This window comes from Sylvia atricapilla, unplaced genomic scaffold (genome assembly GCF_009819655.1).
Source record: "Sylvia atricapilla isolate bSylAtr1 unplaced genomic scaffold, bSylAtr1.pri scaffold_209_arrow_ctg1, whole genome shotgun sequence".
NCBI lineage: Eukaryota > Metazoa > Chordata > Aves > Passeriformes > Sylviidae > Sylvia > Sylvia atricapilla.
Genome location: NW_027077138.1, coordinates 1 through 21265, shown reverse-complemented (window position 1 = coordinate 21265; position 21265 = coordinate 1). Strand labels below are relative to the sequence as shown.

The 21265-nt window shown below is 55.8% G+C and overlaps 2 protein-coding genes and 1 long non-coding RNA gene across 3 annotated transcripts; 1 reads left to right on the top strand and 2 right to left on the bottom strand.

Annotated features, from left to right (window-relative positions):
* Positions 1-793: 793 nt before the first annotated feature.
* Positions 794-11770, bottom strand: ERCC2 (ERCC excision repair 2, TFIIH core complex helicase subunit; the record flags this gene model as incomplete). The annotated part of the gene is made up of 16 exons (XM_066340296.1): positions 11740-11770; positions 11125-11224; positions 10974-11051; positions 10786-10848; positions 10583-10696; positions 10195-10305; positions 9538-9654; positions 8376-8499; positions 6800-6896; positions 5578-5711; positions 4838-5006; positions 3644-3762; positions 3155-3224; positions 2625-2694; positions 1792-1893; positions 794-857 (listed from the first exon to the last, which is right to left on the bottom strand). Coding segments are annotated over exons 1-16 (1537 nt in total), but the record flags the coding sequence as incomplete, so codon positions are not given.
* An 814-nt stretch (positions 11771-12584) lies between these two features.
* Positions 12585-21259, bottom strand: LOC136374919 (RAC-beta serine/threonine-protein kinase-like). Its single transcript, XM_066340298.1, has 13 exons — positions 21163-21259; positions 20228-20362; positions 19549-19660; positions 18025-18178; positions 16933-17064; positions 16277-16342; positions 15600-15668; positions 15062-15184; positions 14463-14591; positions 14118-14332; positions 13740-13827; positions 13558-13660; positions 12585-13352 (listed from the first exon to the last, which is right to left on the bottom strand). The coding sequence occupies exons 1-13, from the start codon at positions 21206-21208 to the stop codon at positions 13273-13275; spliced, it is 1452 nt and encodes a 483-aa protein (XP_066196395.1). The 5' UTR covers positions 21209-21259; the 3' UTR covers positions 12585-13272.
* LOC136374920 (uncharacterized) lies at positions 13868-14138 on the top strand. The gene is made up of 3 exons (XR_010746012.1): positions 13868-13952; positions 13992-14012; positions 14066-14138. It is a non-coding gene; the product is annotated as an uncharacterized lncRNA (long non-coding RNA).
* Positions 21260-21265: the final 6 nt, after the last annotated feature.

Genomic DNA, 21265 nt, shown 5'->3' with positions numbered 1-21265 from the left:
CAAAACAGTCCCAAAAATCCCCACAAAAAAACCCCAAATCCTCACAAGAAACCCTCCAAAATCCCCACAAAATTCCTCCAAAATTTGCCCCAAAATCCTCACAAAAAAATCCCCAAAACCCCACAAAAAAACCCCCAAAATCCCCACAAAAACAAACTCCCAAATCCCCCAAAATTCCCCCTAAAATTCCCCGACATCGCCCAGAGACCCCAAAACCCCCAAAATTCCCCCAAATCCCTCAAGAAAAACCCAAATTCCCACAAAAAAAAAAAAAAAAAAACCAACCGCAAAATCCCCCCAGAATTCCCATTAAAAATACCCCAAATCCCCCCAAAATTCCCACCCAAAAAAACCCAAATCCCCCCCAAATCCCCCCAAAAAACCCCAAATCGCCTCCAAACCCCCCCAAAAGCCCCCAAATTCCCCCTAAAATTCCCCGAGATCGCCCAGAGACCCAAAACCCCCAAAATTCCCCAAATCCCTCAAGAAAAAACCCAAAATTCCCACAAAAAAAACCCCCAAAAAAACCAAAAAGACAAAAAAAAACCCCGCAAAATCCCCCCAGAATTCCCATTAACAAAACCCCAAATCCCCCCAAAATCCACCCCAAAAAACCCAAATTCCCCCCAAATCCTGCCAAATCCCCCCCCCAAACCCCCCAAACCCCCCCAAATTCCCCTCCCAAAACCCCAAATCCCCCCCCAAATCCCCCCAAAAGCCCCCCAAAAACCCCAAATCCCCCCAGAAGCCCCCAAATCCCCCCCCAAATCCCCCCAGAAGCCCCCAGCCCCACCGATGTCCTCGCGGGTCTCGAACTTGGAGCTCATGGCCACCTGGTCATTGCCCCTGCCCACGATCTGGGGGGGAAAAGGGGGGCTCTGAGACCCCCAGGGCCCCCCAAAATACACCTGGGACCCCCAAATACACCTGGGACCCCCAAAATACACCTGGGACCCCCAAAATATCCCTGGGACACCCAAAAATATCCCTGGGACCCCCAAATAACCCTGAGACCCCTCCCCAAATAACCCTGGGACCCTCAAATATCCCTGGGACCCCCAAAATATCCCTGGGAGCCCCAAAATATACCTGGGACCCTCCCGGGAGCCCAAAATACACCTGGGACCCCCCAAATAACCCTGGAACCCCCTAAAATATCCCTGGGACCCCCCAAAATATCCCTGGGACCCTCCTGGGAGCCCCAAAATACACCTGGGACCCCCCAAATATCCCTGGGACCCCCTAAAATATCCCTGGGACCCCCCAAAATATACCTGGGACCCTCCTGGGAGCCCCAAAATACACCTGGGACCCCCCAAATAACCCTGGAACCCCCTAAAATATCCCTGGGACCCCCCAAAATATCCCTGGGACCCTCCCGGGAGCCCCAAAATACAAGTGGGACCCACCAAAATATACCTGGGACCCCCCAAATCCCCCCAGACCCCCCAAATCCCCCCCGGCCCCCCCAAAATCCCCCCAGGACCCCCAAATTCCCCCAAAACCCCCCCCAAATCCCCCCAGGACCCCCCAAATCCCCCCAAAACCCCCCAAATCCCCCCAGGACCCCCCAAATCCCCCCCAGGACCCCCCAGAACCCCCCAGGACCCCCCAGGACCCCCCAAATCCCCCCAAAACCCCCCAAATCCCCCCCCAGGACCCCTTAAAACATCCCCAAAATCCCCCCAGGACCCCCCAAATCCCCCCCTGGACTCCCCCAAATCCCCCCCAGGACCCCCCAAATCCCCCCAGGACCCCCCAAAACCCCCCCAAACCCCCCCAGCCCCTGACCATGGGGCAGAGGCAGGTCCTGGCCAGGGTCATGCTGAAGGTTGCCATGGTAACGGGGCGGAAGCCCAGGATTTTGGGGTAAAACTCCAGAGGGGACAAAGTCTGGGGGGGACAGAGAGAGGGGGGGTCAGGGGGGTTTGGGGGGATTTGGGGGTTTTAGGGGGATTTGGGGGGTCTCAGGGCGTTTTAGGGGGGTCCTGGGGGGATTTGGGGGGTCTCAGGAGTATTTTGGGGGTCTCAGATATTTTTGGGGATATTTTGGGGGGTACTTCGATGATATTTTGGGGGATATTTTAGGGATATTTTGGGGACATTTCGAGGGGTATTTTGGAGATTTTTTGGGGTATTTTGGGGATATTTTGGGGATATTTTGGGGACAGTTTGGGGATATTTTGGGGATATTTTGGGGGATATTTTTGGGATATTTGGGGGATATTTTGGGGATATTTTTGGGACATTTTGGGTGATATTTGGGGGATATTTTGAGGGATATTTTGAGGGGTATTTTAGGGATATTTTGGGGGATATTTTGGGAGTATTTCAGGGATATTTTTGGGGATATTTTGGGGTATTTTGGGGGATGTTTTGGGGATATTTTGGGCATATTTTGAGGATATTTGGGGGATATTTTGGGTGATATTTGGGGGATATTTTGGGATATTCGGGGCATATTTTGGGGACATTTTGAGGGGTATTTTGGGGGATATTTTGGGGGTATTCAGGGGATATTTTTGGGGATATTTTGGGGTATTTTGGGGATATTTTGGGGTATTCGGGGGATATTTTTGGGGACATTTTGGGGGATTTTGGGGGATGTTTTGGGGGTCCCTCACCCCCGAGGTGACGATGACAGACTGGAAGCGCTCGAACACAGGTCTGATGGCGATGGAGGCGTCCAGGCAGCTGGGGGGAATTTGGGGGTTCCCAGAGGGGTTTTTGGGGGTCCCAGAGGGATTTTGGGGGTCCCAGAGGGGTTTTTGGGGGTCCCAGAGGGATTTTGGGGGTCCCAGAGGGATTTTGGGGGTCCCAGAGGGTCTCAACCCCTCCCAAAATCCCCCTGAAGCTTCAGCAGCAGCTACAAAAAGGGTGGAGAGACACAAAACAGCCCCAAATCCACCCCAAAATCCCCCCAAATTTCCCCTCAGATCCCCTCAAATCCCCAAAATCCTGCCCAAAACCCCCCACCAAAAAAACTCCACCCCTCCCCAAATCACCAAAAATCCCAAACCCACCCCAAAATTCCCCCCCAAAACCCCAAAATTCCCCAGAAATCCTCCACAAAACCTCCCAAAAAACCTCCCAAACCCCCCAAATCCCCCCAAAATCCCCCCAAAATCCCCCCAAAATCCCCCCAAAATCGCACCTGAAGTGCAGCACGGGGTTGGAGATGGTCGGGGTGCGATCGTCAAAGGGCTCGATGATGATGGTGAAACCTGGGGGGATTTTGGGGGGATTTTGGGGTTTTTTTGGGGAAATTTTGAGGGTTTTGGGGGGATTTTTGGGGATAGTTCTGGAGGGTTTTTTGGGGGGATTTTGGGGGGTGATTTGGGGGTTTTTAGGGTTTTGAGGGGATTTTGGAGATTTTTTGGGGGATTTTGGGGCTTTGGGGGGATTTTTGGATTTGGGGGAAGAGATTTTTGGGGTTTGGGGGGAATTTTGGGGACAGTTTTGGAGTGTTTTTAGGGCAGTTTTGGGGTGATTTTTTTCGGGTTTTTTAGGGGCTATTTTGGGATAGCTTTGGGGTTTTTTTGGGGGAAGTTTTGGGGGCAGTTTTGGGGGGATTTTGGGGGCAGTTTTGGGGGGATTTTGGGGGCAGTTTTGGGGGGATTTTGGGGGTGTTCTGGGGCCCCACCTTTGCTGTAGGTGCTGACCAAGGTGGCGAAATTGGCCACGAGGGTGATGGGGGAGAAATCGGCGACGTCGGGGAGGGCGAGGGTCCGGAGCAGGGAGTGCAGGCGCTCGGCACAGAACCTGCCCAGGGGGAATTCAGGGCTCAGGGACCCCAAAAACCCCAAAATCACCCCAAAAAACCATCTCAGGGACCTCAAAAACCCCAAAAACCACCCCTGGGACCCCAAAAACCATCCCGGGGACCCCAAAATCCCCCCATGGGATTTGGAGCAGGGAGTGCAGGCGCTCGGCACAGAACCTGCCCAGGGGGAATTCGGGGCTCAGGGACCCCAAAAACCCCAAAACCACCCCAAAAAACCATCTCGAGGACCTCAAAAATCATCTCAGGGACCTCAAAAACCCCCCAAAACCACCCCTGGGACCCCCAAATCCCCCCCAAATCCCCCCATAGGGAAGGCGTGGAGCACAGAGTACTCAGCACAGAACCTGGGCAGAGGAAATTCGGGGTTCAGGGACCCCAAAAACCCCAAAACCACCACAAAAAACCATCTCAGGGACCCCAAAACCCCAAAAACCACCCCAAAAAACCATCTCAGGGACCCCAAAACCCCCCAAAACCACCCCAGGAAGGCCCCCACCCCATTTCTGGGGTGCAGATCTCACTTTTGGGGGGCATTCAGGGTTCCCAGTGGGGTGGTTTTGACTCCTGATCTCACTTTTTGGGGGTCCCAAACCCGTTTTTTGGGGTCCCAACCCAAATTTTTGGGGTCCCAAACCCGTTTATACGGGTCCCAAACCCATTTTTCAGGTTTTTAAGGCCCCCAATGGGGTTTTTTTAAACTCCTGATCCCACTCTTTGAGGTCCCAAACTTATTTTCTGGGGGGGCCCAAACCCTTTTTTTGGGGTCCCAAACCCGTATTTTGGGGTCCCAAACCCCATTTTTGGGGTCCCAAACCCCATTTTTGGTGTCCCAAACCCCATTTTTGGAATCCCAAACCCATTTTTTGGGGTCCCAACCCCGTTTTTTGGTTCCCCTGACCTGAGGGGTTTGCGGTCGATGCAGACCCGCTCCCGGAGCTCCAGCAGGAACGCCGGGGGGCTCTTTAGGGGGCTTTTTGGGGGTCCCAAACCCCATTTTTTGGGGTCCCAAACCCGTTTTTTGGGGTCCCAAACCCGTTTTTTGGGGTCCCTGACCTGAGGGGTTTGCGGTCGATGCAGACCCGCTCCCGGAGCTCCAGCAGGAACGCCGGGGGGCTGAGCTGCTGCACCCGGGGGCCCCTCAGCTGCGCCCGAAGGTGCTCCACCAGCCGCCGCAGGAACCCCACAAAGTGCTCAGCCGTGCGGATGCTGCCCGGGATGGCCTCTGGAATAGGGAAAAATGGGGAAAAATGGGGAAAAAATGGGGTCAGGGACACCCCAAAACCCCAAAAATCAACCCAGATTTCATAGGGAACCCCACAAAGTGCTCAGCCGTGCGGATGCTGCCCGGGATGGCCTCTGGAATAGGGAAAAACGGGGTCAGGGACACCCCAAAACCCCAAAAATCAGCCCAGATTTCATAGGGAACCCCACAAAGTGCTCAGCTGTGCGGATACTGCCCGGGATGGCCTCTGGAATGGGGAAAAACGGGGTCAGGGACACCCCAAAACCCAGCCCCAAATCCACAGGAACCCCACAAAGTGCTCAGCCGTGCGGATACTGCCCGGGATGGCCTCTGGAACGGGGAAAATGGGGAAAAATGGGGAAAAATGGGGTCAGGGACACCCCAAAATCACAAAAATCAGCCCAGATTTCATAGGGAAACCCCAAACCCCGGGACTTTGTGAGGATCCTGGGGATTTGGGGTGGATCCTGAGGGGTTTTGGGGTTCCTGTGACCCCAGTGGAGCCCGGTGGATCCCGGTGGATCCCGGTGGATCCCGGTGGAGCCCGTACCCTGCAGGATCTCGTCGGGCAGGACGGGGTTGGCCAGGAACAGGTCGGACTCTCGGGCGGCGCCGGCCTCACGCAGCCCCTGCACCAGGCGCCGGTACTCGTCTGCCAGGCGGCGGGAGTCGCTCTCCTTCAGCCTGAAACCACCCCAAAAACCAGCCCTGAGACCCCAAAAATATCCCTGAGACCCCCCCTGAGACCCCAAAATATCCCTGAGACCCCAAAAACCATCCCTGAGACCCCAAAAACCATCCCTGGACCCGGTACTCGTCTGCCAGGCGGCGGGAGTCGCTCTCCTTCAGCCTGAAAAGATCCCAAAAACCATCCCTGAGACCCCCTCTGAGACCCCAAAACCATCCCTGAGACCCCAAAACTATCCCTGAGACCCCAAAAACCATCCCTGAGATCCCAAAAATATCCCTGAGATCCCCAAAAATATCCCTGAGACCCCAAAAACCATCCCTGAGACCCTAAAAATATCCCTGAGATCCCCAAAATATCCCTGAGACCCCAAAACTATCCCTGAGACCCCAAAAATATCCCTGAGATCCCAAAATATCCCTGAGACCCCAAAAATATCCCTGAGACCCCAAAAATATCCCTGAGACCCCAAAAATATCCCTGAGATCCCCAAAACCATCCCTGAGACCCCAAAAATATCCCTGAAACCCCAAAACCATCCCTGGGACCTCAAAATCCAGCCCGGGAACCCCAAAATTTCCCCCAACCTCCCCCTTTGTGACCCCCCCAAACTCCCATTTTGAAGACCCAACCCCCTTTAGGCCCCCCCAAACCCCTTTCAGGACCCCCTAAACCCTTTCAGGACCCCCTAAACCCCTCTGTGACACCCCAAAACCCCTCGGTGATCCCCCAAACCCTGTTTTGAATCCCCCAAACCCCATTGTGACCCCCCCAAGGCCCGTTTTGACCTCCCAAACCCCTTTCAGGACCCCCTAAACCCCTCTGTGTCCCCCCAAATCCTGTTTTGAATTCCCCAAACCCCATTGTGACCCCCCAACCCCCTCTGTGACCCCCCCAAGGCCCGTTTTGACCCCCCCAAACCCCTTTCAGGACCCCCTAAACCCCTCTGTGACCCCCCAAACCCCCTTGGTGACCCCCCAACCCGCTCTGTGACCCCCCTAAGCCCCATTTTGACCCCCCCAAAGCCCTTTCAGGGCCCCCTAACCCCTTTTAGGGACCCCCAAACCCCCTATGGCCCCCTGACCTCTGCACGTGGCTCTGCAGTGTGCCCACGTTGGCCTGGCAGCGGTCGAGGGTCCGCCGGGTGATGGTCACCCCCATGGCCTCGATACACACGTTGTCTGCACCCCAGGTGGGGGTCAGCACCCCGGGACCCCCAAACTGGGGGGTCAGAGCCCTCGGGGACCCCCAAATGGGGGGTCAGAACCATGAGGGACCCTCAGGTTGGGGTTTAGGACCCTCAGGGACCCCCAAACTCAGTGCCAGCACCCTCAAGGACCCCCAAACTCGTGCCCAGGACCCTCGGGGACCCTCAAATGGGGGGTCAGGACCCTCAGGGACCCCCAAACTGGGGGGTCAGGGCCCTCGGGGACCCCCAAATGAGGGGTCAGGACCCTGGGGAACCCTCAAATGGGGAGTCAGGACCCTGAGGGTCCTCCAAACTGGGGGGTCAGGGCCCTCGGGGACCCCCAAATGGGGAGTCAGAACCATGAGGGACCCTCAGATTGGGGTTTAGGACCCTCAGGGACCCCCAAACTCGTGCCCAGCACCCTCAAGGACCCCCAAATGACGGATCAGGACCCTGGGGGACCCTCAAATGGGGAGTCAGGACCTTGAGGGTCCCCCAAACTCGTGCCCAGGACCCTCGGGGACCCTCAAATGGGGGGTCAGGACCCTCAGGGACCCCCAAACTGGGGGGTCAGGGCCCTTGGGGACTCCCAAATGGGGGGTCAGAACCATGAGGGACCCTCAGATTGGGGTTTAGGACCCTCGGGGACCCCCAAACTCGTGCCCAGCACCCTCAAGGACCCCCAAATGGGTGGGTCAGGACCCTCAGGGACCCCCAAACTGGGGGGTCAGGACCTCGGGACCCCTCAAATTGGGGGGTCAGGACCCTCAGGGGACCCCCAAATGGGTGTCAGGACCCTCAGGGACCCCCAAACTCAGTGCCAGCACCCTCAAGGACCCCCAAATGGGGGATCAGGACCCTGGGGGACCCTCAAATGGGGAGTCAGGACCCTGAGGGTCCCCCAAACTGGGGGGTCAGGGCCCTCGGGGACCCCCAAACTCGTGCCCAGGACCCTCAAGGACCCCGAAATGGGTGGGTCAGGACCCTCAGGGACCCCCAAACTCATGCCCAGGACCCTCAGGGACCCCCAAATTCGGTGCCAGGACCCGCAGGGACCCCCAAACTCGGTGCCAGGACCCGCAGGGACCCCCAAACTCGGTGCCAGGACCCGCAGGGACCCCCAAACTCAGTGTCAGGACCCTCAGGGGACCCCCAAACTCATACCCAGGACCCTCAGGGACCCCCAAACTCGGTGCCAGCACCCTCAAGGACCCCCAAATGGGGGGTCAGGACCCTCAGGGACCCCCAAACTGGGGGGTCAGGGCCCTCGGGGACCCCCAAACTCGGTGCCAGCACCCCCAGGGACCCCCAAACTCATGCCCAGGACCCCCAGGGACCCCCAAACTCAGTGTCAGGACCCTCGGGGACCCCCAAACTCAGTGCCAGGACCCTCAAGGACCCCCAAATGGGTGTCAGGACCCCCAGGGACCCCCAAACTCTTGGCCAGGACCCCCAGGCGCGGGGCTCTCACCGATGTTGTGGGCCTCATCAAACACCACGACGGAGGAGCGGGCGAGTTCAGCCGACACCAGCCCGGCGATCTTGGGGTCCAGCAGGTAATGGTAACTGTACACCACCACGTTGGCGTGCGCCAGCTGCCGAGTTCGGGGTCACCTGAGCGGTTTTGGGGTCCCCCAGGGGGATTTGGGGGTCTCTAGAGGGGTTTTGGGGTCTCTCAGGGGGGATTTGGGGCAGTTTTGGGGTCCAGCAGGTCACGGTAACTGTGCACCACCATGCTGGAGTGGGTCAGCTGCGGAGTTTGGGGGGTTTGGGGTTAGTTTGGGGTCTCCAGGGGGGTTTGGGGTCAGTTTGGGGTCTCTCAGGGGGGTTTGGGGTTAGTTTGGGGTGTTTTGGGGCTGTTCAGGTACCGAGGACTGAGCCAGGAAATAAGGGGCAGAAGGAGGGAATTTGGGGATGATTTGGGGGTCTTTTGGGGTGGATTTTGGGGATATTTAGGGGGATACTTTGGGGTGGATTTGGGGGTATTTTGGGGAGGATTTTGGGGTGGATTTTGGGGATATTTTGGGAGTATTTTGGGGGTATTTGGGGCAGGATTTTGGGGTGGGTTTTGGGGTGTTTGGGGCTGTTCAGGTACCCAGGACCGAGCCAGGAAATAGGGGCAGCAGGAGGGAATTTGGGGGTGATTTGGGGGTCTTTTGGGGTGGATTTGAGGGTATTTTGGGGAGGATTTTGGGGTGTTTTGGGGCTGTTCAGGTACCGAGGACCGAGCCAGGAAATGGGGCAGCAGGGGGGAATTTGGGGATGATTTGGGGGTCTTTTGGGGTGGATTTTGGGGATATTTAGGGGGATACTTTGGGGTGGATTTGGGGGTATTTTGGGGAGGATTTTGGGGTGGATTTTGGGGATATTTTGGGGGTATTTTGGGGGTATTTTGGGGGGATTTTGGGCAGGATTTTGGGGAGGATTTGGGGTGTTTTGGGGCTGTTCAGGTACCGAGGAGCGAGCCAGGAAATAGGGGCAGAAGGAGGGAATTTGGGGTGGATTTGGAGGTCTTTTGGGGTGGATTTTGGGGATATTTAGAGGGATATTTTGGGGTGGATTTGGGGGTATTTTGGGGTGGATTTGGGGGTATTTTGGGGAGGATTTGGGGGTGTTTGGGGCCATTCAGGTACCGAGGAGCGGGCCAGGAAATAGGGGCAGCAGCCGCGCTGGCGGCCGAGGGTCCGGAGGTCGTCCAGGTTGTGAACCCCGAAGGGGAGGGGGCTCTGCCGGCCCCGAGCCTCAAACTCCTGCAGGGAGGGAGAAACGGGCTGAGAACACCGAAAAATGGGCAAAAACTGCCCCAAATGGGGAAGAGACTGCCAAAAATGGGGCAAAACCAGCTCCAAATGGGGCTGGGGGGTCACTAAAATGGGGCACTAAAAACTGAGAAAAACCCAGCCCCAGATAGGGTAGAAACATAAAAACTGATATAAAGTCATTAAAAAATACAGAGAAACAGCTCAAAGTGGGGAAAAAACATCCCCAAAATGGGGCTGGGAATGGCAAAAATTAACAAGGAGCCCAATTGGGGATCCCAGGGGATCCACTGGGGAACAGGGACCCCCAGACCCTTTGGGAGCCCCAGACCCTTTGGGAGCCCCAGACCCTCTGGGACCCCCCAGACCCTTTGGGAGCCCCAGACCCTTTGGGAGCCCCCCAGACCCTTTGGGACCCCCCAGACCCTTTGGGGACCCCAGACCCTTCGGGAGCCCCAGACCCTTTGGGACCCCCCCAGACCCTTTGGGAGCCCCCAGACCCTTTGGGAGCCCCCAGACCCCCGGACTCACCTGGAAGAAGGCGCAGCTGGGCCGGGGCCCCTCGGGGGACTCGCGCAGGTACGAGGCCGTCAGCGCCAGGCAGCGGCTGTCGATCTCCTTCCCAAAGCGGAGAGCTGAGACCTGCGGGGATCCGCCGGGATCTGCTGGGATCCGCTGACAGCCCCGGGACCCCCCCCGGGCTCCCCAAAAAGGGCTGAGTCCTGGGGAGGAGGGATCCACTCCTGAAACCCTGATCTTCCCCAGCACCAGATCCCTGGGATCCTCTGGGATCTCTGTGCCCCCCATGCCCTCCCCCACTGTCCCCAGCTCCCCCCAGAGCCCCGGGATCCCCCCAGAGCCCCGGGATCCCCCCAGAGCCCCGGGATCCCCCCAGAGCCCCCGGGATCCCGGCTCTGACCTCGGGGTGCACGCAGAGGTTCTTGCGGGAGCTCAGCGCCAGCCCCAGGAAGGGCAGCGGCTCCCCCAGGTCCCGCTCGTAACATTCCAGAAGCTTCCGCAGCTCCTCCACCACCTGAGGGGATCCCGGGGGTCCTCAGGGATCTGCCCTGAGGGGGATCCAGCCCCAGGATCCACTCCAGCCCCCAGGGGATCCCTGCCGACCTTCTCGATCTCGGGCACGGTGCGGGAGCAGTAGATCAGCTTGGAGACGTCCAGGGGGTGAGCCTGGGGGAAAGGGATCTCATCGGGAACATCCAGGAACCCCTGGAATTCACCAGGACCCACCAGAACCCCTCAGGACCCCCCCCAATCCCCCAGGATCGCCCCAGGAGCCCCCAGGATCTGCTCACCCGCTGGTAGGCGATGATGAGGGAGAGCAGCGACACGGTCTTCCCCGTCCCCGACGGCATCTCCAGCACCCCGTGGCCCTGGGGGGTCCCAGATCTCTCAGGATCCCCCAGGATCCCTCAGGATCCCCCAGGATCCACCCCCCGATCCCACCTTGGCGTCCAGTGTGCGCTTGAGCTCCAGCATGTAGGAGAACTGCTCGGGGTAGATGAACTCATAGGGGAAGAGCACCAGCAGCCCGTCCACGTTCAGCCTGCGGGGGTCCACGGGGATCTGGTGGGTGCCGCCAGTGGATCCCGAGAGGTTTGAGGGGATTTTGGGGACATTTTGGGGATTTTGAGGGGATTTGGGGGGATTTGATTGTCTGGGGTACTGGGACAGCACCAGCAGCCCCGTCCATGACCAGCCTGAGGGGATCCCCGGGATCTGGTGCGTCCCTGGGTGGATCTCGAGGGACTTGAGGGGGATTCAGGGGGGTCTGGGAGGATCGGGGGGTCCCACAGCAGCCGGATCCGGATCCTGAAGGGATGGGGAACCTGGATCTGCCCCCCCCAGATCCCCAAACTGGGATGGACCGGGAGCTCTGCGATGGACTGAGCGGGTCTGGCAGCACTGCCGGAACCCCCAAACCACCGCCGGACCCCCCAAATGCCCCGAACCCAGCCCGGAAACCCCTAAAAACCTTCGAAATTCCCCCAAAAAACCCTCAAATCCCCCCCAAATCCCCTCAAATGCCTCCTTTTCCCGCCCCTCTCCCCTGCCCCTTACTTCATGGCTCCCGCCGCTGCCTCGCGCCGCCGCCGAGGCCCCGCCCCTTGCGGCGCCGGGCGCTCTTATTGGTCAGGTCAGAACCCGCCCCATCTTTCCATTGGCTAGGAGATCGGCCAGTCAAATCGTGGGGCACCAGGGGGAATAATCGGGCGCCAAGCGATGGATCGGGGAGCAATCGAGCGCCGAGTAATCGATCGGAAAAAAAGCAATCGAGTGCCGAGCAATCGATCGCAGAGCAATCGCATACCGAGCAATCGATCGAAGAGCAATCGAATACCGAGCAATCGATCGGAGAGCAATCGAGCACCGAGTTATCGATCGAAGAGCAATCGCATACCGAGCAATCGATCGAAGAGCAATCGAATACCGAGCAATCGATCGGAGAGCAATCGAGCGCCGAGTAATCGATCGAAGCTCAATCGAACACCGAGCAATCGATCCATGACTAATCGAGCCCCGAGCAATCGATCGAAGAGCAATCGAATACCGAGCAATTGATCGGAGAGCAATCGAGCGCCGAGTAAGCGATCGAAGCGCAATCGAACGCCGAGCAATCGATCGAAGCTCAATCGAATGCCGAGCAATCGATCGAAGCTCAATCGAATACCGAGCAATCGATCGATGACTAATCGAGCCCCGAGCAATCGACCGAAAACCAATCGAGCGTTGAGCGATGGATCGAGGAGCAATCGAGTGCAGAGCAATGGATCCAGGGACACAAGGTGACAAAAATTTGGCAGGTGGGACGGGGATTTTTGGAACATGTTGTTATGCCAGAGATTGGGAGGTCGAGGTTCTTTCCCGAAATTCCCCCCCTCAAAAAAAGCGAAAAACAACAAAAATAAACTCACAAAAGTTTTATTTATTTTTTGTACCACGCTGCCCTGCCGACGCTCCCTTCTTTCTGCCCCCCACTCCCCGCTTTTTTCCGTGAATTCCGCTGGATTTGGGCAAATCCCAATTTCCCGCCCCATCCCTCCAAAAAAGAGGTGGGGGAGGGGCTCAGAGGCAACGCTGGTGGTGGGGGAGGGGTCCCAGAGCTGTCCCAGGGGTGGGGGAGGGGTAACAGGTGAGCCTTGCAGGGTTCCAGGTGAGTCCTGGGGAGACTGAGGGTGTCCCAACCCTCCTGTGCCCTCTCCCAACTGGGATGGACTGGGACAAATGGAACTGGTTTGAACTGGTTTGCACTGGGAGCTCTGGGGGTTCAAGGCCACGCTCATGGGTTTTTCCAAAAGCTGCAAAATCCGCCCCAAAAATCCTGGGGGGGCGGGGTCAGGGCACCTGGATGGGACAGGTGAGTGTGGGGAGAGGCACAGGTGAGCCCAGGTGGGAGGGACACACACACACACACACACACACACAGAGGTGTCCCAGGTGTGTCCAGGTGTGCCCAGGAATCTCCCCAGCCAGAACAGACACACCCACAGGTGTCTTCAGCAGTCCCCAGGTGGGACACACACACGCACACACAGGTGTGCCAGGTGTCCCCAGGTGTGCCCAGGTGTGCCAGGTGTCCCCAGGTGTGCCAGGTCACTCCCGGATGCTGGCCGAGTAGGAGAACTGCGGGAAATGCGTCCGGTGGTCGTGCTCCAGAGAGTCCAGGTGGTCATCTGGGGTGGACAGGTGAGGGACAGGTGAGACAGGGACAGGGGAGGGACAGGGGGCACAGGGAAGGGATGGGTGAGGGAGGACAGGTGAGAGACACAGGTGAGCTCACATCTCTCAGGTGGGGTGATGGACAGGAGAGGGTCAGGGACAGGTGAAGAGAGGTCAGGTGAGGCCCAGGTGAGGCCAGGTGAGCACAGGTAAACTCACATCTCTCAGGTGGGGTGATGGTGATGCTCTGGGCCGTGAACTCCTCATCAAAGTACCGCGTGTCCACCTCTGACGTCACCTGCGGCCGGAAGGGCGGCACCAGCTGGGGGGGGAGGGGACACTCAGGTGTGTCTGAGGAGTCACCTGTGCAGGGGGCGGGGCAGGGGGCGTGGCCTCCTCACCTTCCTCTGCACCACGTCCTGCCAGTCGATGCCGGCGAAGAATCGATGCTCCATCACCTCCCGGGCGTCACCTGGGCCACCACCCAACCTGGGCACAGGTGAGCACAGGTGAGTCAGCAGGGGTGTTACCATGTGAGCACAGGTGTGCCCAGGTGTGCCCAGGTGTGTGTGGGTGTGCCCAGGTGTGTGTGTGTGTGTCCCAGGTGTGCCCAGGTGTGTGTGTGTGTCCCAGGTGTGCCCAGGTGTGTCCAGGTGTGTGTGGGTGTGTCCCAGGTGTGCCCAGGTGTGTGTGTGTGTGTGTCCCAGGTGTGCCCAGGTGTGTCCAGGTGTGTGTGGGTGTGTCCCAGGTGTGCCCAGGTGTGCCCAGGTGTGCCTCACCTCTGTTTGGGGTCCTTTTTGAGCAGCCCAGCCAGCAGGGCCCTGCTCTCGGGCCCCAGGGAGCGCGGGTAGCGGATCTCCTCCAGCAGGATCAGCTCGAAGAGGCGCTCGTGGTCCTGGTTGTAGAAGGGGAGGCGCCCGCAGAGCATCTCGTACATCACCACGCCCAGCCCCCACCAGTCCACGGCACGGCCGTAGTCGTTGTCTTCCAGGACCTAAACAGGGACAAAGGCCTGGGAGTCGGCTCTGAGGATCTGCCAGGACCTGCCCAGGAAAGGGGGAATGGGAATTTTGGGGATTATTTCCCAGGAAATGCCGAAATTCCCGGAATTCCAGCCCCCCCACCTCAGGTGCCAGGTACTCGGGGGTCCCACAGAAGGTTTTCATCGTTGTCCCATCTGTCACTCCCTCCTTGCACAGCCCAAAATCCGTGATCTTGATGTGCCCGTCCTTGTCCAGCATCAGATTCTCCAGCTTTGGGGGGAAAAACAAAAAAATTCGGGAATCAGGGTGGGAACTCCAGCCCCAAAATCCCGGGAATTCCAGTCCCCAAATCCCGGGGACTGCAGCCTCAAAATCGCAGGAATTCCCGAGCCAAAATCCCGGGAATTCCAACCCCAGAATCCCAGAAATTTGGCCTCACAATCCCGGAAATTCCAGCCCCAAAATCCCAGGAATTTGCCCCAAAATCGTGGGAATTCCAGTCCCAAAATCCCGGGAATTCCAGTCCCCAAATCCCGGGGATTGCAGCCTCAAAATCGCAGGAATTCCCGAGCCAAAATCCCGGGAATTCCAACCCCAGAATCCCAGAAATTTGGCCTCACAATCCCAGGAATTCCAGCCCCAAAATCCCAGGAATTTGCCCCAAAATCGTGGGAATTCCAGTCCCAAAATCCCAGGAACTCCAGCCCCGAATTCCCGGCACTCCCAGCCCCAGGTCGTGCCTTGATGTCGCGATAGACGACGTCTCGCGAGTGCAGGTACTCGAGGGCGGAGACGATCTCGGCGCCGTAGAAACGGGCGCGGTCCTCGCTGAAAACGCGCTCCCGGGACAGGTGGAAAAACAGCTGGAAAAATGGGGGAAAAGTGGGAAAAATGCTTGGGAATGATCCCCCGGGTTGTGGGGAAGGGAGGGAAAAGGGGTGAAGGCACCCAAAATCCAAGGGAAAATAAGGAAAAGGGATAAAAAAATAAAACCCTCCCAGATCCAGGGGAAAATAAAAACAGGAGGATAAACTCGCCCCAAATTCAGGGAAAACTTTGATTTTGGGGATAAAAAGGACCCAAATCCAGGGAAAATGAGGGAAAGGGGATAAACCCACTCCAAATCCAGGGAAAACTTAATTTTGGGGGATAAAAAGCACCCAAATCCAGGGAAAAGGGATAAATCCGCCCCCAAACTCAGGGAAAACTTTTAATTTTGGGGATAAAAAGGACCCAAATCCCGGGAAAATTCCGTTTTTGGGGATCTAGAAGCCCCACCTCGCCGCCGTTGGCGTACTCCATGACGAAGCAGAGGCGGTCGTTGGTTTGGAAGGCGTATTTCAGCGCCTGAGCGAGGGAAAATTGGGATTTGGGGATGGAATTCCAGGGTTTTCCCAGTTTTTCTTGGTTTTTCCTGGTTTTCCAGCCTCTCCCCTGTACAGAATTCCTGCTTTTTCCCTGTGTTTTCCCAGTTTTTCAGCCTCACCCCCCGTCTGGAATTCCCAGATTTTCCCTTTTTACCCTGAATTTCCCCCAGATTTCCAGCCTCCCTCCGTCCAGATTTTCCTGGGTTTTTCCATTTTTTCCCCCTTTTTTCCCAGTTTTTCAGCTTCATCCCTCCACATGTGGAATTCCCAGATTTTCCAGCTTCCCTCTGTCCTGATTTCCCTGGCTTTTCCCTTTTTTTTTCTCCAGATTTTCCCACATTTCTCTCTTTTTTTTCCCCAGTTTTCCCCATTCTTTTTACCCCATTTCCCCTACTTTTCCCCCCATTCCCCCCCCCCATTTTTTCTGTTTTTCCTCTGGTTTTTCCCCTGGTTTTTTTCCTGGTTTTCCCCATTTTTTTACCCCATTTTCCCCGATTTTTCCTGTTTTTTCTCCGTTTTCCCCCATTTTTTCCCAGTTTCTCAGCCTCCCCCACCCAGAATTCCCATTTTCCCCATTTCCCCACGCACAGTCAGGAAGGGGTGCCGGCTGTTCTGCAGGACTCTGCTCTCTGTCACCGTGTGGGCCACCTCATCCTAAAGGGGGGACACGAGGTGACATCGGGGTCCCAAAGGGCTCACACCAAAATCGGCGGTTTCTGACCCAAACTGCCCCAATCAGACCTCGAAATTCTCTTTTATGGCCCTGAAATGGGATTTTTGGTCCCAAACTGCCCAGATCAGACCCTAAAATGGCATTTTTTTCCCCAAAAAAACTTTCACCAGAAATGCCCTTTTCTACCCCAAACCTCAGACTGGATCCTAAAATTCAACGTTATGACCCCCAAAGTGCCCTTTCCTGCCCCCAAAAATGCCACTTTTCACCCCAAAATCCCCTTTTTCCCTCACCTTGGCAATGATCACCTCCCCAAAAATGCCATTTTTCACCCCAAAATCCCCTTTTTTTCACTCCATCCTCCCCAAAAATGCCATTTTTCACCCCAAAATCCCCTTTTTTTCACCCCAACCTCCCCAAAAATGCCATTTTTCACCCCAAACCCCCTTTTCCCTCACCTTGGCAATGATCACCTCCCCAAAAATGCCATTTTTCACCCCAAAATCCCCTTTTTTCACCCCAACCTCCCCAAAAATGCCATTTTTCACCCCAAAACCCCCTTTTTCCTCACCTTGGCAATGATCACCTCCTTCCTGAGGATCTTCATGGCGTAGTAACGGCCCGAGGCCTTTTCCCGCACCAGGATCACCTTGCCAAAGGTGCCCTTCCCCAGCAGCTTCAGGTAATCAAAGTCGTTCATGGTCTGGGGGGGAATTGGGGGGATTCTTTGGGATTTTTTAAAAAGTTTTTGGCAATTTTAGGGGATTTTTTTTTATTTCTGGGGCATTTTTTTTTGGATTTTTGGGAGTTTTTTTTATTATTATTTTTGGGAGAGCTTTGGGGATTTTGGTGGGGTTTTTTTGGGGGATCTTTGGAAGATTTTTGGTATTTGGGGGCATTTTGCAGGTTTTCTGGGGGTTTTTTTTAGGTTTGGGGGGATTAGGGGGGATCTTTTGTAAGGATTTTGCAGATTTTTTGAAGATATTGGGGAAAATGTTTTTTGATTTTTGGGGGGATTTTGCAGAGTTTTTTTGGGGATTTTGGGGAGATTTTTTGGATTTTGGGGAGATTATTTTTGATTTTTGGGGGAGGATTTTGGGGAGGTTTTTGGGATTCTGGGGAGGCTTTTGGGGTGATTTTTGAGTATTTTGAGGGAATTTTTTTCAGATTTGGGGTGAGTGGTTTTTTGCAGATTTTGGTGTAATTTTTGCAGTTCCTGGTGTAATTTTTGGCATATTTCGGTGTAATTTTGGCAGATTCTGGTGCAATTTTGGCAGATTCCAGTGCAATTTTGTCAGTTCCTGGTGTAATTTTGGCAGATTCTGGTGCAATTTTGTCAGTTCCTGGTGTGATTTTGGCAGATTTCAGTGCAATTTTGTCAGTTCCTGGTGTAATTTTTGGCAGATTCTGGTGTAATTTTGGCAGTTCCTGGTGTAATTTTTGGCATATTTCGGTGTAATTTTGTCAGTTCCTGGTGTAATTTTGGCAGATTTTGGTGTAATTTTGTCAGTTCCTGGTGTAATTTTTGGCAGATTCTGGTGTAATTTTGGCAGTTAATGGTGTAATTTTTGGCAGTTCCTGGTGTGATTTTGTCAGTTCCTGGTGTGATTTTGGCAGATGCTTTGGGACTCGGGGTGTTTCGGGGAGCTGCTGTGTCACTCACGGCCTTGGCGCGGCTCTTCCCGCCGTCCCCGGCGCTGTCCCCGGCGCTGTCCCCAGTGTCCCCCTCGGGGTCCCCGGGGGAGAACTGGGCTGTGTCCAGCTCCCGGCTCTTGAGGCCATTGGCCACGGCCTGGATGGCCTGGATCCACTGCTCCCTGCGGGAGAGGTCGGGATCCACCCGGGGATCCCACACCGGGATCACACACCGGGACCCCCACACCTGACCCGCCCCGGGACCCCAAACAGGGATCAGATATGGGGAATCCCAAATCGGGATCCACCCCGGGACCCCAAACAGGGACCCCAAACAGGGATCCCCCAATGGGATCAGGGTCTGAATTCCAGGGGATTTGGGGTTTTTGCTCTGAGGGATTTGGGGTTTTTCCCTGAGGGATTTGGGGTCTTTGTTCTGAGCGATTTGGGATCTCTCACCCAAAGGGATTTGGGATCTCTCACCCAAAGGGATTTGGGATCTCTCACCCCAAAGGGATTTGGGATCTCATTTCCAGGGGATTTGGGGTCTCTCCCCGGGGATTTTGGGTCTCTCCCCCAAAGGGATTTGGGGTCTCTCCCCCAAAGGGATTTGGGATCTCTCCCCCAAAGGGATTTGGGGTCTCTCCCCCAAAGGGATTTGGGGTCTCTCCCCCAAAGGGATTTGGGATCTCTCCCCGGGGATTTGGGATCTCTCACTCCAAAGGGATTTGGGATCTCATTTCCAGGAGATTTGGGATCTCATTTCCAGGAGATTTGGGATCTCATTTCCAGGAGATTTGGGGTCTCTCCCCAGGGATTTGGGGTCTCTCCCCGGGGATTTGGGATCTCTCCCCCAAAGGGATTTGGGGTCTCTCCTCGGGGATTTGGGGTCTCTCCCCAGGGATTTGGGATCTCTCACCCAAAGGGATTTGGGGTCTCTCCTCGGGGATTTGGGGTCTCTCCCCAGGGATTTTGGGTCTCTCCTCCAAAGGGATTTGGGATCTCTCACCCAAAGGGATTTGGGGTCTCTCCCCCAAAGGGATTTGGGATCTCTCCCCCAAAGGGATTTGGGGTCTCTCCCCCAAAGGGATTTGGGGTCTCTCCCCCAAAGGGATTTGGGATCTCTCCCCGGGGATTTGGGATCTCTCACTCCAAAGGGATTTGGGATCTCATTTCCAGGAGATGTGGGATCTCATTTCCAGGAGATTTGGGATCTCATTTCCAGGAGATTTGGGGTCTCTCCCCGGGGATTTGGGATCTCTCCCCCAAAGGGATTTGGGGTCTCTCCTCGGGGATTTGGGGTCTCTCCCCAGGGATTTTGGGTCTCTCCTCCAAAGGGATTTGGGATCTCTCACCCAAAGGGATTTGGGGTCTCTCCCCCAAAGGGATTTGGGATCTCTCACCCAAAGGGATTTGGGGTCTCTCCTCCAAAGGGATTTGGGATCTCTCACCCAAAGGGATTTGGGATCTCTCACCCAAAGGGATTTGGGGTCTCTCCCCGAGGATTTGGGGTCTCATTTCCAGGGGATTTGGGGTCCCTGGGCACACCCACCGCTCCTCGGGCGTGTCCACGTGGAAGGTTCTCTCGATGACCGTGGTCCACTGCAGGCAGCGGATGACGAAGGTGTTGGGGCGCGGCCGCTCCGTCCTCATCAGCTGGCACTCTGGGGGAAAATCAGCGGGAAAATGGGGAAAATCATGGGGAAAACTATGGGGAAAACTAGGAAAATCAGGGGGAAAATCAGTGGGAAAATCAGCAGGAAAGTCAGCGGGAAAATTGGGAAAAATCATCAGAAAAATGAGAAAAATCATGGGGAAAACCACGGGGAAAATCAGTGGGAAAATCATCAGGAAAATAATCAAGGAAATCAGGAAAATCAGCGGGAAAGTTGTCACGAAAATTGGAAAAATTATCAGGAAAACCACTGGGAAAACCACCAGGAAAATTAGCGGGAAAATTATCAGGAAAATCTTTGGGAAAACCATCAGGGAAATAATTGGAAAAACCTGGGAAAATCACTGGAAAAAACAGGAAAATCACTGGGAAAAATCATCAGGAAAAACCAGGGAAAATGAGGAAAATCATTGAGAAAAACTGGGAAAACGAGGAAAATCATGAGAAAATTGTGAAAAGCCTGGGGAAAATCAGGAAAAAGCCAGGAAAGTGGGGGGAATGCTGGGGAAAAAAGGAGATTTATTGGGAATGCAGGTCCCTGAGCCCCGTCCCGTACCAGCCACGGAGAAGTTGTTGAGGGGGGGCAGGGCCAGGCCGTGCTCAGAGCTCTCAGGACGCTCCTTGTAGCCGATGAAGGACCCGTCGCTCTTGAGCAGGAAATAACGAGGCCGCCACGTCTTGATGTACTCACCTGGGGCGGCAGTGAAAGGGTTAAAGGGGCTGGGAATCCATGGGAGTGAAAGGGTTAAAGGGGCTGGGGCTGGGTGTTGGGATAACCACAGGATCCACGGGATCTTGGGATGGATCCCTGGGATCGGGACTGACATCGGGATCGTTTCCGCCCTTCCCAACGCACTGACACACCCCGCTGCCCCCAGCGCCCCAAATCCCCATCCTCATCTTTCATTTCCCCCCAAATCCCCATATCCCCATCCCAAACCCCCAAATCCCTATCCTCATCCTTCATTTCCCCCCAAATCCCCATATCCCCATCCCAAACCCCCAAATCCCTATCCTCATCCTTCATTTCCCTCAAAATCCCCATATCCCCATCCCAAACCCCCAAATCCCCATCCCAAATCCTCATTTCCCCCCAAATCCCCATCTGAATCCCCCATTTCCTCCCAAACCCCCAAATCCCCATCCTCATCCTTCATTTCCCTCAAAATCCCCATCCCAAACCCTCATTTCCCCCCAAATCCCCATATCCCCATCCCAAACCCCCAAATCCCCATCCTCATCCTTCATTTCCCCCCAAATCCCCATATCCCCATCCCAAACCCCCAAATCCCTATCCTAATCCTTCATTTCCCCCCAAATCCCCATCTGAATCCCCCATTTCCTCCCAAATCCCCATCCTCATCCTTCATTTCCCTCAAAATCCCCATATCCCCATCCCAAACCCCCAAATCCCCATCCCAATGCCCCATTTCCTCCCAAATCCCAAACTCAATCCCTCATTTCCCCCCAATCTCCCAAACCCCGGCTCACCCCTCTTGTGCAGCCAGCCCTCCTTGACCACCAGCACCTCACTCATGGTGGCCCCGAGCCCCCCGGAGCCCCCCGGGGCCCCCAAATCCGGGAGCAGCGGAGC